The 16,893-nt window shown below is 44.7% G+C and overlaps 1 protein-coding gene across 1 annotated transcript in view; it reads left to right on the top strand.

The window, feature by feature from the left end:
* The window catches only part of GTPBP4 (GTP binding protein 4), a 29,504-nt gene extending 13,276 nt beyond the window's left edge, over nt 1-16,228 (top strand). The window contains exons 9-17 of the mRNA XM_044274056.1: nt 4,223-4,312; nt 4,391-4,501; nt 6,281-6,358; nt 6,717-6,768; nt 7,182-7,282; nt 8,295-8,492; nt 12,856-12,921; nt 14,362-14,502; nt 15,688-16,228. Coding sequence (XP_044129991.1) covers nt 4,223-4,312; nt 4,391-4,501; nt 6,281-6,358; nt 6,717-6,768; nt 7,182-7,282; nt 8,295-8,492; nt 12,856-12,921; nt 14,362-14,502; nt 15,688-15,840 — 990 coding nt within the window. The 3' untranslated portion in view covers nt 15,841-16,228. The remainder of the gene's footprint in view (nt 1-4,222; nt 4,313-4,390; nt 4,502-6,280; nt 6,359-6,716; nt 6,769-7,181; nt 7,283-8,294; nt 8,493-12,855; nt 12,922-14,361; nt 14,503-15,687) is intronic.
* Nucleotides 16,229-16,893: the final 665 nt, after the last annotated feature.

Here is a 16,893-nt window from a genome sequence, read left to right as displayed (position 1 = left end):
CATCACTTCCTTTTGGGACGGGCCTTTGCACTCTTGCCGACTGCTGTTGACCTGGTACAATTCCCCCCTTTCGGGGTGGACTGGTTGCGTTCCATCGCATGCTATGCTAGGTTTGTGCATAACTCCCTTTCAGGTTGCACTTGCAATTCCGTACATGCTGTGGCACTCTGGGGCGGGCCCCCCTTTTTCTAGGTGGGTTGGCCTTCTCGCTGCTTACGGGGCTGCTCGTACGTATGCCTCACCTGCTTCCTGCGGCATACCTTTGTTTCTTGGGATGCGATGCTTGCCGCGAGCCTTGCACTCGTCCCTAAGGAGTTCATTCTGTCCTCCTGACCGAACAGGTTCTATTGCTCTCTGCTGCACCGAGCTGGGTGGTGCTCATTCATTTCGTTGGCTTTTCATTCCAGGGAGTGTTCGTGGGTCCTAGATGCATGCCCATTCGTCCTTCTGCGGCATTGCTTCCCTGCGCTGGTGGTCACATGGTCGAGAGTGCTGTTGTCTGCAGCGCCTCTCGAATTCTTCGTTGGCTCTGGCAGGACTGCGGTTCCCTTGCCTGCTGCAATTTCCTCCTCTTCGGATGCAGTGTGGTATGAGTCCTTCCTCTTGGCGCCTCTACGCTTCTGTCTGATCTGCTACCAGGTTCGGGCTGCTCTTCTCGGGAAGGTCACCCGACTTCTCTTGGGTGCTCGATTACCCGGGTCCGGAGGACCTCCGCCTTGGGTTCTTCACGGTATTCGCCTTCTGCGAGGCGGTGGACTGGGCGTCTCACAGTATAGTAGGGTTCTGCTTTTGAGCTGTCCTATGGCTTCCCTGTTGCCCACTCCTCCTCCTTTTGGTGGGAGGATGTTATGCCGGCCTCTGTCTCGACTACCTTATCTCGCCGGCCTTGTTTGGCTCCCGCTCGGTACAGATCGCTCCAATGTGGCTTCCCGCCTGACTTCAGAGGCTGTTCTTCGTTGTCCTCCCTTCTGGGGAGAGCATGGTTGTTCATGTGGATGGTTCCGGTGTTCCTTTTGGCCTCGTACTGTCTCCCTTGTTCACACTGGCTGTATTAGCTGTGTGCCTATTTACCGAGTCTACCGCGTTCTGTTCTCCCGCTGAGTGCAGATTGCGTGGCCCATTCTAAGACGATGGTCCTGCTGTAGACTTACCTTCTCGATAACTTGGGGGGACTACCTTTTCATTCCAGATTCTCCTGATCTCCCACACCGGGACGGTACGACGTGGTTACGTCAGCATGGACTTTAGCCTGTCTTCTCCTGGCATCTGGCGGATCGTTTGGGTTCTTTCCATCTGTCCTTCTGCTTCCCCATTCGGGTGGATACGGGATAACGTTGTTCGAGGGCCGATGGGACTATTTTTGTCGACCCTTCTGCCTGTGCTGCTGGTCTGCGCCTGATCACATTGGGTTTTCGCCCGCTTGCCAGGCGACTCTAGCGGGTTCGCTACTGTCCACTCCTGGCAGTGTTTCGTCCAGGATCTGTCGTAGGGCTTAGGTTTTTTTGTCTGGGGTTCTGTGGGAAGCTGTGCATTCCCCACTCTGAATTTCTCTCCCCATGGTTCGGTCTTTTACTTGAGGTGTCAAGTGTCGGCGCTGTTCTTCCTCTTCCAGCGTTCTCGGCCCCCTGGGCCTGCCAAGACCTTCTTCCTCGGAGTGGCTCTTTGGTTCCTCTGTGCTGTCCTTCGGTACCGCCCTGGGGACTTTATACTGAGCTCTCGGTGCTCCAATCTTGTCCTTGGAGCCGTTACAGAAGTTCTCTCTACCCCTTCTGTCCTGTACGGTTGTGTTCCGTATCAGTCGTGTCTCTGACGGGTGCCGGAATGGTCCTTTTTTTGTTCCAAGCCTTCTGTCTTTTCCAGGACAGGGCTGTTCTACATCCCGTTTCTTCCTTCCTTCCTTCTGAAGGTGGTGTTTGCCTTTCGCTTCAACACCTCACCTGTTTGGGCCTTGCCGCTTTTACTTGGGGTTCTCCGACTCTTGTAGCCGTTCAGCCTCTTGGGTTTCCAGGAGGTCTGTGCATAGGGTTGACTGACTCCAGGGGTGTTTTTCCTCCGCTTGATCAGTTTGGCTATTGCTGAGGTTACCGCACCGAGGGCAGGATTCTGTCTTTGGTGTCACCGTTCATTTCGCCAGAGCGGTTGGTGCCTCCTGGGCCGGAGGCATTGGGCTTCGGCCATGCATTTGGGCAAGGCGGCCACGGGTCTACCTTACGCGCCTTGCCGTGTTCTACAGGGTGCATACTCTGACTTTGGCAGATGCTGCCTTGCCCCGCCTGGGGTTGCGGGCGGCGGTTCATTGATGCCTTTCGGGTGCTTCACCTTGGGCTGTGGTCCCTCCCCCTTTTGGACTGCTTTTGAACGTCCCAAGGTCTTCTGTGTCCCCCAAGGAAACTGGGCGAGAAAACGAGATTTTTGTATTACTTACCAGTAAAATCTCTTTCTCGCTCTTTCCTTGGGGGACACAGCACCCACCCATTCATTGTTTTTTCTCTGTACGGTTTCCGAGTTTTTTGTTACCCGTCGGGTTGTTGGCTTGTTGGTTCCTTGTTGGACTTTGCCTTTTCTCACTGCTTGGACACGCAACTGGCAGTCTCTCTCTCCAGGCTGAGGGTATAGCTGTGGAGGAGGGGCTTAACAGTCTTCACTTAGTGTCACGCCTCCTATGGAGATGAGCTATACCCAAGGTCTTCTGTGTCCCCCAAGGAAAGAGCGAGAAAGAGATTTTACTGGTAAGTAATACAAAAATCTCGTTTTTTTGTCACCTTACATCACAAAAAGTGTAATACAAAGCGATCAAAAAGTCATATGCACCCTAAAATAGTACCAATCAAACTGTCATCTCATACTGGAAAAAAATTAGCCTCTACATAAGACAGTCGCCCAAATAATCAAAAAAGAAACTATGGCTTTCAGAATATGGAGACACTAAAAAATCATAATAAAAAAATAAATGATATGTACCCTAAAATAGTACCAACAAAACTGCCACCTTATCCTGTAGTTTCCAAAATAGTGTCACTTTTTTTGGAGTTTCTACTCCAGGGGTGCATCAGGGGGGTCTTCAAATGTGACATGACAACTTAAAATTATCCCAGTGAAATTAACCTTCCAAAAATCATATGGCATTCCTTTCCTTCTGCGCCCTGCCGTGTGCCCGTACAACAGTTTACGACCACATATGGGGTGTTTCTGTAAACTGCGGAATCAGGGTAATAAATATTGAGTTTTGCTTGGCTGGAAAATCTGCCCAAAAATTGAAATTCTGAAATTTCATCTACATTTTCCTTTAATTCTTGTGGAACATCTAAAGGGTTAACAAAGTTTGTAAAATCTGTTTTGAATACCTTGAGGCCATTTATGGGTGGTTTTTATTATGTAAGCCCCACAAAGTGTCCTTTAAAAATTGGGTTTTGGAAATTTTCTTAAAAATTTAAAGATTTCTAAAGCCTTCTAACATCTCAAAAAAATGAAAATGTTCCAAACGTGGAATAGCCATATGGAAATTGGAAAGTAATAACTATTTTAGGAGGTGTCACTATCTGTTTTAAAAACAGAAAAATAAAAATGAAATATTTTGACTCCTATTTACCACTGTAATCAAGTACAATGTGTGACGAGAAAACAATGTCCTGGATAAGTAAAAGCGTTTTAAAGTTATCACCACATAAAGTGACACCTGTCAGATTCAGGCAGTCACATCGGGTGGATACATTTATTGGGAATTTCTAAGGTACTGTGTACACCTTCGTCAGGAGATTCCGTAATCTTTTCTGGAAAAAATAGCGCAGAGTTCAGTGTTATTTTTTTTTTCTCTGGAAAATATGACAACCCCAATTGGTCCGTTCCATCAGTCTATAAATTTTTTGTTCTTTTCCTTCGATGGAACAGAAGAATGTAAATCTTGATAGAAGTGGGAACAAAGCCGGTTTGACAATCAAAGGGAGTCTGTTTACTGTGGTCCGACAGTCTGAAAACGGGGAGGCCCCATATGAGCTGACACTCTGCTGTATCTAGTTTTCCCAGTTTAGTTTTGTGCTTACTGACGTTTCCCTGGTCTCAAATCGCACATAGAAGTTTGCTTTTTAATTAATTTTTTGTCTTCTGAAATCACATAAATACAACAGATTTGCTGTGATATGAAGGTTTGTTGTGCTTGAATTAGGGTGTGTATCAGCCCTGCACTTTATAGAAATTGGGGGTAACCTGATGGTGTTTTCTACAGAAAATCTTCAAGGACTTGGAGAGTGAGGGTTTGCCAGTGATTGAGACCAGCACCCTTACCGATGAAGGCGTCATTCATGTGAAGACCGAGGTTTGTCGACCTTGTAAATGTTGATGTGAGCTGTAGTCTCAGGCCTGAGCAGTACAGCACGTATTTTCTTCTTTTCAGGCGTGTGACAAGCTGCTGGCTCATAGAGTGGAAACCAAGATGAAGGGGAACAAAGTCAATGACGTTCTCAACCGGCTGCACCTCGCAGTACCATCAAAGAGAGATGAGAAGGTGAGGAAGTAAATGGCTTCTAATGTCAGAGCTGCCGTCTACTGTGCAGACTGGATGGGATCAGATGGGTCTCTACATTATCACTAATATGAAACTATAAAGGTGTCCACCATATTTCATAAAAAAATTGGAGACTTATCAGAACAGTGGGGCACATTTGCTAATAGACAAGGGGGCAGGATTCAGCACGAAGGAGCGTGGCTTAATGTGAGACTAAATGCTTCAAAATTTGGACTATGTAAGCTAACCAATAATTTTGTCAACTGTCTAAAGATGCACCAAGTGTATCGCATACCGTGAGGCACTGTGATAAATGTGGCTATTTGTAAGCCTGACATACAACAAAAGATGATCTACAACACTTCACCCCACAATCCTTAATTCAATCTGTGCAAACAGGTAATGATTGGTAAGAATACTGGCAAAAATAAGAAAGTTGGGGCGGCACTGCAGTATATCAATATCAACGGAGTGCCAGCGGCTGTGAAGGCGATCCCCCTTCAAATGGTTAGTATGAGAAATTCCACGGCACATCCAAGCAGTCACTGAGAGATCCCAGGAGGAGGATCGAAACGCTGCTGTCTGGTGAATAAAAGTTTTTCCTGATTTTACGCCTTGCATGTGCCGTGGAATTTCTCATACTAAGAATACTGGCAGTTATGCGACTTGGCACTCAAGGTGGTGAGTGCCAAGCAGACAGTGCCACGTAGTAATCTTACAGAGTATTACCTGTTTCCACAGATTGAAGAAAGGGTTGAGATGAAGTGCCTTGGATATTTATTTAGTTTTTTTTTTATGTACTGCCGCTTCTACTTGCCACCTAGCATACCCTATAGCAGTGATGGCGAACCTATGGCACGGGTGCCAGAGGTGGCACTCAGAGCCCTCTCTGTGGGCACCCACACCCTGGAAAAAGTCTATGGTGTACCAATATGCCTTAGACTTCTCCTGTCAGTCATCGGCGCAGGGCGCACCATGAACAGCACAGGCAGCACATGGAATGTAGGCAGGCTATTGTAGATAAATGATAAAGTACATGGAAGATATTCTATATTGGACTGTAGTATTCGAGGTAAATTGCAGTGTTGGCACTTTGCGATAAATAAGTGGGTTTATGTTGCAGTTTGGGCACTCGGTCTGTAAAAGGTTCGCCATCACTGCCCTATAGTATCCAGTGTTGTGGCTTGCGGGGTTACCTTCAGTTTGCTGTGCTGCTGGCAGTATGGACAGTTGTGAGCAGTGCCGGCCTATCAGTCGTCTTGTTAGGGAATTTTAAGACTGTCCGGTTAAAATTTTTGCGGTCTAAAAATTGGAACGATTTATGGTGCGTTTACTGCAGGGTATGCTGCGTCCTATATTATCAATTCACTATGAGCTTTATTGAGAACTAAGGGATCAGTGCGGCAGATTGACCAATCCTTTCTAATATTTCAAATGGACGGTCTAAGGTTGCGCCTTATTTATCACAGTGGCTCGCGCTGGATGATACATTTGGCGCGTCTTACTTTTGTCTTTGCGCCACCTATTGATTGGCTTGCTCTGTTCTTAAAATTTGGTAGGCGGTATTGCAGTTTAAAGGGATTGTCTGCTTTTTTATATTGATGGCCTATCCTCAGGATTGGTAATCAGTATCAGATCGGGGGGGTGTTGACTGCCCGCACCCCTGCCGATCGGCTGTTTGAAGAGAATGCAGCACTCGTAAGATTTGTTTTATAAAATCTTGCCCAGCGTTCTTTATAACCTCTCATCTAATACAAGTGTCTGTCTGGTTTGTTTCAGGACAGACCACCTTTTATTCCAGAAGGTATTTTAACAAGAAAGAAACGCATGGACATCAGCACTCCAAAGAAGAAATTGGTTAGTTTTATTATTCAGGTCTCTCAAGCTGTATGTACTGTGGCTAAGTTCAAGACCACATTCACACTGTATGGATTTGCTGAAGGCAAATCCACCATTTTTTCTTTATTTTTAATTAGAAAATTTGCAGCAGGAATCCTAAAATAAAACCCTGATTTCCCCATGGATTGGCCAGCAGATCTGGATGCATATCGGCTTTATTTTAATTTAGTGAAGCTAATTTACGGCAATAGTGATTTATTTTTTACAGCACTCCTGCCTTAACGTTGGCTGATTTTGTCAGGATGTAGACGTGGAGTCTGAATGTATGAATATGGCATAAGGGGTTTCTGATTATTTAGCGATTTTTGTGTTTTAGGAGAAAGATCTTGAAATGGAGATGGGCGATGACTATATCCTGGATCTGCAGAGTAAGTACCCTGCTAAATGTTTGTAGGTGTCCTAGTATGTTCGATCAGTAATTTCTGTGTGGATAAGGGTCCATTCACACGTCCGCAACGTGTTTTGCAGATCCGCAAAACACGCACAGCGGCAATGTGCGATCCGCATTTTGCGGACCGCACATTGCCGGCACTAGTAGAATATGCCTGTTCTTGTCCGCAATTGCGGACAAGAATAGAACATGTTCTATTTTTTTTCGGGAACCGCAATTCCGTGTCCGGGCAGCACATCATGCTGACCCATAGAAATGAATGGGTCTGCAATTCCGTTCCACAAAATGCGGAACAAAATTGTGGACGTGTAAATGGACCCTAAATCGGATATTATCTTTAGTTTTGTTTACTGAAAACCTAACTAATCTTTTATGTGTTTCACTTTCAAGAATACTGGGATATAATGAATCCATCAGAGAAATATGACAGGATACCAGAGGTCTGGCAAGGCCATAACATTGCTGATTACATCGATCCTGAGATAATGAAGGCAAGTGTAGAACATATCTTTGGCATGCAATACCTCTAATGACCCGGTACAACGCCTATAAATGGTTTCGGCTACGATTGCCTTTCCTAGTTTGCCAACGCACATGTCCAGGAAGGTGTGATCTATGCTGCTGTGCGCTGAGGCTTACAGGGAAAGGTCTTTTAGCGGTCTTTCTGCCTACCTACTTATATTAATAGGGAGCAGTAGCTGCCTAGCGTCAAGAAACCAAAGCTCTGATTTTAACTTTGTTGCCCCGAAAGCAGCTCATCTCCATTTACTGTAATGTGAAAAGCTGCAATATTGGTAAAATCTTATGGACAAGAGTGCTGCTGTTTCAGGCCATGGAGAGTGCTGTAAGGCAAATTCACAAGGAGGAACACAGGTCAACAGCTGCTCCAGTTGTCAGAACTCTGCAAATTAGACACTTACGGGCACATTTAGACGTCGGTCTTAAGCCCCTAAACTGGCGGTGGATCCGCTGGAGTTGTGTAGAGGCGCCGGCCTCTTCATAACTTCGGCGGATCCTACACCAGTTTTAAATGTAAGACAACTTCCAAGCGGTCTTACATTTAGACCTTTTTCTACCCCTGAAACGGAAGTAGAAAATGGTACATGAGATGGGCCTGCCAACCCGTCCCCTGCCCATGCCCCGCCCAACATTTTAGACCTGGCGTGAGCGAGGAGAAGTTGCGCTGCAGTCTGCTCCTGAAGTACACTTAATTTAAGCATATTTCAGATTGATAAATGACCCCCTTATCCCCTAAATAAGTTGCTTTCGAGGTGCAAACCCTTTAAAGATGGATGGCATCTCAGCTTATACTAATGTTAATGATTTTTTTTTAAGTAGTGCATGGAAAGTTTTATGTCTGTCTTCCTCATATTTGTGAAAGCTGCTCATAGAAAGGTCATTTACGTAGAGAAAGAATGGGGAGACATTGAGGGAGAATTTTTGGTAAAACTGATGTAGTCAAATAATTGCCCCCCCCCCCCATATCCATTTTAATTTTGTTAGAAATTAGAAGAATTGGAAAAAGAGGAGGAGCTGAAGGAAAGAGCTGGTGAATATGACAGTGACATTGAAAGCGAGGATGAAGAAATGGCAGAAATTCGCGAGCTTGCTCAGCAGATTCGTGAGAAGAAAAAACTGAAGATTCTTGCATCAAAAGAGAAAGATGTCCATGCGCCACGGCTCCCAAGGACTGCTAAGAAGGTAGGTTCCTTCTGAATCGTGCTTTATTCAATGAGATAACTCGGGCTCACCAAGAACATCAGTGCATGGAGAGCTGATTTCTAGTACAGCAACAGCAGAAAAATTCTCACATGCAGATTAGTAAACCTTTTGTGGTAAAGATGACTATCAGGTCATGGTCACACACACACTAAGGCAAATGAGCCTAAGGGGAGCATTCACACGAGTGTATCTGTTTTGTGGCCCCCAAACAGCAGAGCCTGTGCCTTCTCCACTTTCTCTGAGCCCTGTTGTAGAACTGCCTGTTCTCGTACGCAAAAACGGCCAAGAATAGGACATGTTTTGTAATTTGCGGAACAGTCGCATGGATGTGGACACCACACAGATGACATCTGTGTGCTCTCAGAATTTTTTTTGTGGCCCTAAAGAAAGGAAGGGGTCCATGTGTGAGCTACAAAAAATGCGGATCAGACACAGACTAAATACGGTTGTGTGAATGCTCCCTTAGGAAGGAGTTTCTTCAGGGTCACTTTAACCACTTCAGCCCCGCTAGCTGAAACCCCCTTCATGACCAGAGCACTTTTTACACTTCTGCACTACACTACTTTCACCGTTTATCGCTCGGTCATGCAACTTACCACCCAAATGAATTTTACCTCCTTTTCTTCTCACTAATAGAGCTTTCATTTGGCGGTATTTTATTGCTGCAGACATTTTTACTTTTTTGTTATTAATCGAAATTTAATGTGTTTTTTTGCAAAAAAATGACTTTTTTCACTTTCAGCTGTAAAATTTTGCAAAAAAAACGACATCCATATATATTTTTCGCTAAATTTATTGTTCTACATGTCTTTGATAAAAAAAAAATGTTTGGGCAAAAAAAAAAAATGATTTGGGTAAAAGTTATAGCGTTTACAAACTATGGTACAAAAATGTGAATTTCCGCTTTTTGAAGCAGCTCTGACTTTCTGAGCACCTGTCATGTTTCCTGAGGTTCTACAATGCCCAGACAGTAGAAAACCCCCACAAATGACCCCATTTCGGAAAGTAGACACCCTAAGGTATTCGCTGATGGGCATAGTGAGTTCATAGAACTTTTTATTTTTTGTCACAAGTTAGCGGAAAATGATGATTTTTCTTTTTTCCTTACAAAGTCTCATATTCCACTAACTTGCGACAAAAAATAAAAAATTCTAGGAACTCGCCATGCCCCTCACGGAATACCTTGGGGTGTCTTCTTTCCAAAATGGGGTCACTTGTGGCGTAGTTATACTGCCCTGGCAATTTAGGGGCCCAAATGTGTGAGAAGAACTTTGCAATCAAAATGTGTAAAAAAAATGGCCTGCGAAATCCGAAAGGTGCTCTTTGGAATATGTGCCCCTTTGCCCACCTTGGCTGCAAAAAAGTGTCACACATCTGGTATCGCCATACTCAGGAGAAGTTGGGGAATGTGTTTTGGGGTGTCATTTTACATATACCCATGCTGGGTGAGAGAAATATCTTGGCAAAAGACAACTTTTCCAATTTTTTTTATACAAAGTTGGCATTTGACCAAGATATTTCTCTCACCCAGCATGGTTATATGTAAAATGACACCACAAAACACATTCCCCAACTTCTCCTGAGTACGGCGATACCAGATGTGTGACACTTTTTTGCAGCCAAGGTGGGCAAAGGGGCACATATTCCAAAGTGCACCTTTCAGATTTCGCAGGCCATTTTTTACACATTTTGATTGCAAGGTACTTCTCACACATTTGGGCCCCTAAATTGCCAGGGCAGTATAACTACGCCACAAGTGACCCCATTTTGGAAAGAAGACACCCCAAGGTATTCCGTGAGGGGCATGGCGAGTTCCTAGAATTTTTTATTTTTTGTCGCAAGTTAGTGGAATATGAGACTTTGTAAGGAAAAAAGAAAAAAAAAGAAAAATCATAATTTTCCGCTAACTCGTGACAAAAAATAAAAAATTCTAGGAACTCGCCGTGCCCCTCACGGAATACCTTGGGGTGTCTTCTTTCCAAAATGGGGTCACTTGTGGCGTAGTTATACTGCCCTGGCAATTTAGGGGCCCAAATGTGTGAGAAGTACTTTGCAATCAAAATGTGTAAAAAATGGCCTGCGAAATCCGAAAGGTGCACTTTGGAATATGTGCCCCTTTGCCCACCTTGGCAGCAAAAAAGTGTGACACATCTGGTATCGCCGTACTCAGGAGAAGTTGGGGAATGTGTTTTGGGGTGTCATTTTACATATACCCATGCTGGGTGAGAGAAATATCTTGGCAAAAGACAACTTTTCCAATTTTTTTATACAAAGTTGGCATTTGACCAAGATATTCTCTCACCCAGCATGGGTATATGTAAAATGACACCCTAAAACACATTGCCCAACTTCTCCTGAGTACGGAGATACCAGATGTGTGACACTTTTTTGCAGCCTAGATGCGCAAAGCTGCCCAAATTCCTTTTAGGAGGGCATTTTTAGACATTTGGATCCCAGACTTCTTCTCACGCTTTAGGGCCCCTAACATGCCAGGGCAGTATAAATACCCCACATGTGACCCCATTTTGGAAAGAAGACACCCCAAGGTATTCCGTGAGGGGCATGGTGAGTTCCTAGAATTTATTATTTTTTTTTTTGGCACAAGTTAGCGGAAATTGTTTTTTTTGTATTTTCTCACAAAGTCTCCCTTTCCGCTAACTTGGGACAAAAATTTCAATCTTTCATGGCCTCAATATGCCCCTCACGGAATACCTTGGGGTGTCTTCTTTCCGAAATGGGGTCACATGTGGGGTATTTATACTGCCCTGGCTTTTTAGGGGCCCTAAAGCGTGAGAAGTCTGGAATATAAATGTCTAAAAATGTTTACGCATTTGGATACCGTGAGGGGTATGGTGAGTTCATGTGAGATTTTATTTTTTGACACAAGTTAGTGGAATATGAGACTTTGTAAGAAAAAACAAAAACAAACAAAAAATTTCCGCTAACTTGTGCCCAAAAAAATGTCTGAATGGAGCCTTACAGGGGGTGATCAATGACAGGGGGGTGATCACCCCCCTGTCATTGATCACCCCCCTGTCATTGATCACCCCCCTGTAAGGCTCCATTCAGACGTCCGTATGATTTTTTTTACGGATACATGGATCGGATCCGCAAAACACATGCGGACGTCTGAATGGAGCCTTACAGGGGGGGGGGGGGGGTGGGGTGATCACCCATATAGACTCCCTGATCACCCCCCTGTAAGGCTCCATTCAGACGTCCGTATGATTTTTTTTTTACGGATCCACGGATACATGGATCGGATCCGCAAAACACATGCGGACGTCTGAATGGAGCCTTACAGGGGGGGGGGGGGGGTGATCACCCATATAGACTCCCTGATCACCCCCCTGTAAGGCTCCATTCAGACGTCCGTATGATTTTTTACGGATACATGGATCGGATCCGCAAAACACATGCGGACGTCTGAATGGAGCCTTACAGGGGGGTGATCAATGACAGGGGGGTGATCAGGGAGTCTATATGGGGTGATCAACCCCCTGTCATTTATCACCCCCCTGTAAGGCTCCATTCAGACGTCCGCATGTGTTTTGCGGATCCGATCCATGTATCAGTGGATCCGTAAAAATCATGCGGACGTCTGAATGGAGCCTTACTAGGGGGTGATCAATGACAGAGGGGTGATCAATGACAGGGAAGTGATCAGGAAGTCTATATGCGTGATCACCCCCTTGTCATTGATCACCCCCCTGTAAGGCTCCATTCAGACGTCCGCATGTGTTTTGCGGATCCGATCCATGTATCAGTGGATCCGTAAAAATCATACGGACGTCTGAACGGATCCTTACAGGGGGTGATCAATGACAGGGGGGTGATTAGGGAGTCTATATGGGGTGATCAGTGGTTCATAAAGGGTTAATAAGTGACAGGGGGGGGGGGGGTGTAGTGTAGTGTTTGGTGCTACTTTACACAGCTACCTGTGTCCTCTGGTGGTCGATCCTAACAAAAGGGACCACCAGAGGACCAGGTAGCAGGTATATTAGACGCTGTTATCAAAACAGCGTCTAATATACCTGTTAGGGGTTAAAAAAATCTGATCTCCAGCCTGCCAGCGAGCGATCGCTGCTGGCACGCTGGAGATCCACTCGCTTACCTTCCGTTCCTGTGTGCGCGCGTTCACAGGAAATCCCGTCCCTCGTGAGATGACGCATATATGCGTGACTCTGCGCAGGGCTGCCACCTCCGGACCGCACATCTGCGTTAGGCGGTCCGGAGGTGGTTAAGAAGGCCATGATGTTCTCTGAAAACACATGGGAGAGAAACCTGAGCTTCCGATGTCCTGGAATGATGCCACTAATACCAGTTTGGTTATGTTTAACAGGTGCAGCGCAAGACATTAGAGAATGAGTTGAGTGATCTCGGGCTTGATATGACTGAGAAAAATGAGGTAAGAATTTTTTTTTTTATTGCATCCTAGAACCAGGATTTCACTACTGTTTCGTTTCACAATAACTTATCTGTAATATGTTAGTTCTTGAGCAGCTGTCTGCCATGTTGAGACTCATCCCCACTTTATGCCTGCCCTCTATGAACATATATTACATGGTGAGCCATTGAGTACTATGTGTCGAATGTAAATTTGTACCTTTCCTGTAACCTTTGTGTGGTTACACCAGACATCACCCCCTCCAGTGACAACAGCTGATAGTCGTGGGTTCCAGTATCTGGACCTCTTGCACTTAGTTCACCATATGTGGACTGCCTTCTGCAAGTGGCTTTCCTGGATGAACATTCTCTTAATAAGGCCTTATTTTAAGCAAGGTCCATTAAAGGATATATGCTGACTTATAGAGAGTATTTAAAGGGTGTCTGTCAGCAGAGTTGTACCTATGAAACTGGCTGACCTGTTGCATGTGTGCTCGGTGCCTGAAGGCATCTGTACTAGTTCCATGTTCATATGTGAAAATTATGTTTTAATATATGCAAATGAGCCTCTAGGAGCAATGGGGGCATTGCCATTACACCTGGAGGCTCTGCTCGCTCTGCAACTGCTCTGCTCTCTGCACTTTGATAGTGCCAGGTGTTATGATGTTTTCACTGCCTGGCCCTGTCAATCAATGTGCAGAGAGAGCGGAGCCTCTAGGTGTAATGGCAACGCCCCCATCGCTCCTACGAGACTCATTTGCATATATTAAAACTTTATTTTTCTCAGTAATGTGGGTACATATGAACATGGGACCAACACAGATGTCTTCAGCTGCACATGCAACAGGTCAGCCAGTGTCATAGGGACAAATCTGCTGACAGATGCCCTTTAACCACTGTCTCTTAAGCTGTGGGGTATTTGAGGTGCACAGCATTTGACTTGATGTCCTGTTTCGCAGGTCACCGACTGGTGATAACTGAGATCAAGCACTGTTCAAGAGACATTAAAATACAAGTTTAAATGTCTCACGAGTCCTGGGCTGCTACAGATTTGTGTACTCTGATGTGTTAATATAGTACAACCTCCGACAGTTTTCAGGACCCTTTTCCTGCCCCCTCTCAGTTCTGACCCTATGTCTAATCTTGAATGCTCAGCTGAGCTGTCCAGACTATTCTCCAAAGATACCACCATCCCCTCTCTGTGATGAATATACAGTTACAGAGCTGCTGAAGAATAGAAGGAACCCTTGCCATGTTGAAAGTTTTATGGTCATTGATGTCTCTTTCCCCACCCCATGTAGCACTGGTCTGATAACCTATAAAATTTTTACACATTGTCGTTGGTGGAGCGCTGTAACAGTTTAACTCTTTGTGAAAGTAATTATCTTGTATAAAAGCCATAGAAACAAATGTAGAGAACCATTTCCAGCAGAAGTGTTATGATGTTGCTTGTGCCTTTCAGACCCACTATGCTGTACAAGCAAGATCCAGGAGCGTGCAAAGGAAACGTAAGCGTGAAGAGTCTGCCCCACCAACATCTGTCACCCGCAGCCGAAGCAACTCAAAACCCCCACGAGACCAGTCTGGGGTCCGTGATGCTAAGGTGGGTGCTTACTTTTATTACTACTGTTGACTAGTTAACTTCAGGATTTAACAGACTTGTCCAGGATTTTGATAGGGCATCAATATCAGATCGGCGGCGGTCTGATGCCCCACACCACTGCTGATGAGCTGTTACTTTGTAGTTCCATCATTGGAGCTACAGGTTTCACTTAAATGGGAGCAGCACTGCAGTTACCAGCTTTTGCCACTAGACCATGGATGGTCTCAGTGTCACTTTATGTATAATTATGTGATGGTCCTGGATTTTAAGGGAACTTGTGTTGAACATGGTGTCTGAGCTGCAGGTAGCATGTTATACTGACTCTTTCGCACCAACTATATTACCAATCTGCTTAACTTGTCTTGCTTTTATTTTATTCCCTGTGAAATAACAATTAACAGTTATGAAGCTTCTATATTGTACCATTCTTCTGTTCAAATCTAGATATATACAGATATAATATGACGGAAGCAGCACTCCAATACCAAAGGATGTTTATTCACCTAATGTCAGACATCCTTTGGTGTTGGAGTGCTGCCTCCTTCTTTTTCTTTATGGACTGGTGAGAGCCCGATTTTCCCTGAAGGCCTGGACCCTCTTTTTGATTTTGGGGATTTTACAACACCCTGTTTTTGTTTTTTTTTCCGTTTTTTTTCAATATATACAGATATATATAGACAACTGGGTATTACCATTTCCATGATGCAGGGTTGTGGTCCTAAAGTCTGCCACTGTCAGGATTAGACAGTACCAGACTGCAATAATTTCCAATTTAGTCATACATTTCTTGGGGGGAATGACAGAGTTTTAAGAATAATGATCCAGAATCTCTTATTTATGGGGAACACAATTATTTAACATAACACTTATCAGGAGTTTTTATTGGGCCTGTTTAAATCCTGGAGAACTTAATAGCTCATAAGCTGCCATTTTGCATAGAACTTGAATACGTTGATATTCTGCTGCTACATAAGACTATATCCCTACAACACTACAGCTGTAGGAGGGATTACCCAAAATGAGCATAGGGCCTTCTAATACCATTGGCATTGATTTTTATTTTTATTTTTTTTATATTCTCCCTCCTCCCATGGTATTCTGTCACCTTGCCTTTTGGTGATCTCCAGACATGTTTTTTGCCAGAGCATCTCTTAATTATACATTTTCTTCAAACACGTTTCTTAGATGGCCAAAAAAGCAAAGAAGATCATGAAGAATTCTCAGAGGAATATGAATAGACTGGGCAAGAAAGGAGAAGCCGACCGACACGTGTTTGATCTGAAGCCCAAGCATTTATTTGCCGGCAAGAGGAAATCTGGCACCAACGACCGAAGATAAGGTTCTCACAGGCAGGAGCACATCCTTCATCCTGCTCTGCCACCGAAAGGACTTCCAGAGTAGAAGGAGCGATTGCCATCTTTATAAAGCTCTCATTTTATAATGTGTATGCCATAACAGTGAATTGGCTTCATGGACTAGACTGTACTCTGATGACCACCCCTCAGATCAGGCCTTTTTTGCATCTTTGGTTATAATTGATCAACACAATAAGAATGAATGATCATTGCAGCATCTTGAGGTTTCCAGGTTTGATGCCTTCAGATGTCAAAAATAATTATTCAGCATCTAGTATTCATTCACTGAAAATTTACTCTGGGCAAATAAAGTAAACCAGTGTTTCCCAACCAGTGTGCCTCCAACTGTTGCAAAACTACAACTCCCAGCATGCCCGCACAGACAAAGGCTGTCAAGGCATACTGGGAGTTGTAGTTTTGCAACAACTGGAGGCACACTGGTTGGGAAACACTGAAGTAAACTATCTGTATCTGAAAATTATTTGAAGCCTCTTTGTCACCATATTGAGAGCCTGTTCCAGCTCAGACATAAAAAAAACAAAACTTGATACTGTATCGTCTTGTGTGTTTTTAAAAAAATATATATTTGCCTGTATAAGGGCTCTTTCACACCTGCGTTCTTTTCTTCTGGCATAGAGTTCCGTCGTCGGGGCTCTATGCCGGAAGAATCCTGATCAGGATTATCCTAATGCATTCTGAATGGAGTGAAATCCGTTCATGATGCATCAGGATGTCTTCAGTTCCGGAACGGAACGTTTTTGGCCGGAGAAAATACCGCAGCATGCTGCGCTTTTTGCTCCGGCCAAAAATCCTGAAGACTTGCCGCAAGGCCGGATCTGGAATGAATGCCCATTGAAGGGCATTGATCCGGATCCGGCCTTAAGCTAAATGTCGTTTCGGCGCATTGCCGGATCCGACGTTTAGCTTTTTTAGAGTGGTTACCATGGCTGCCGGGACGCTAAAGTCCTAGCAGCCATGGTAAAGTGTAGCGGGGAGCAGCATACTTACCATCCGTGCGGCTCCCGGGGCGCTCCAG

This window comes from Bufo gargarizans, unplaced genomic scaffold, assembly GCF_014858855.1.
Source record: "Bufo gargarizans isolate SCDJY-AF-19 unplaced genomic scaffold, ASM1485885v1 original_scaffold_1424_pilon, whole genome shotgun sequence".
NCBI lineage: Eukaryota > Metazoa > Chordata > Amphibia > Anura > Bufonidae > Bufo > Bufo gargarizans.
This window is presented reverse-complemented; position numbering and strand designations above follow the sequence as displayed.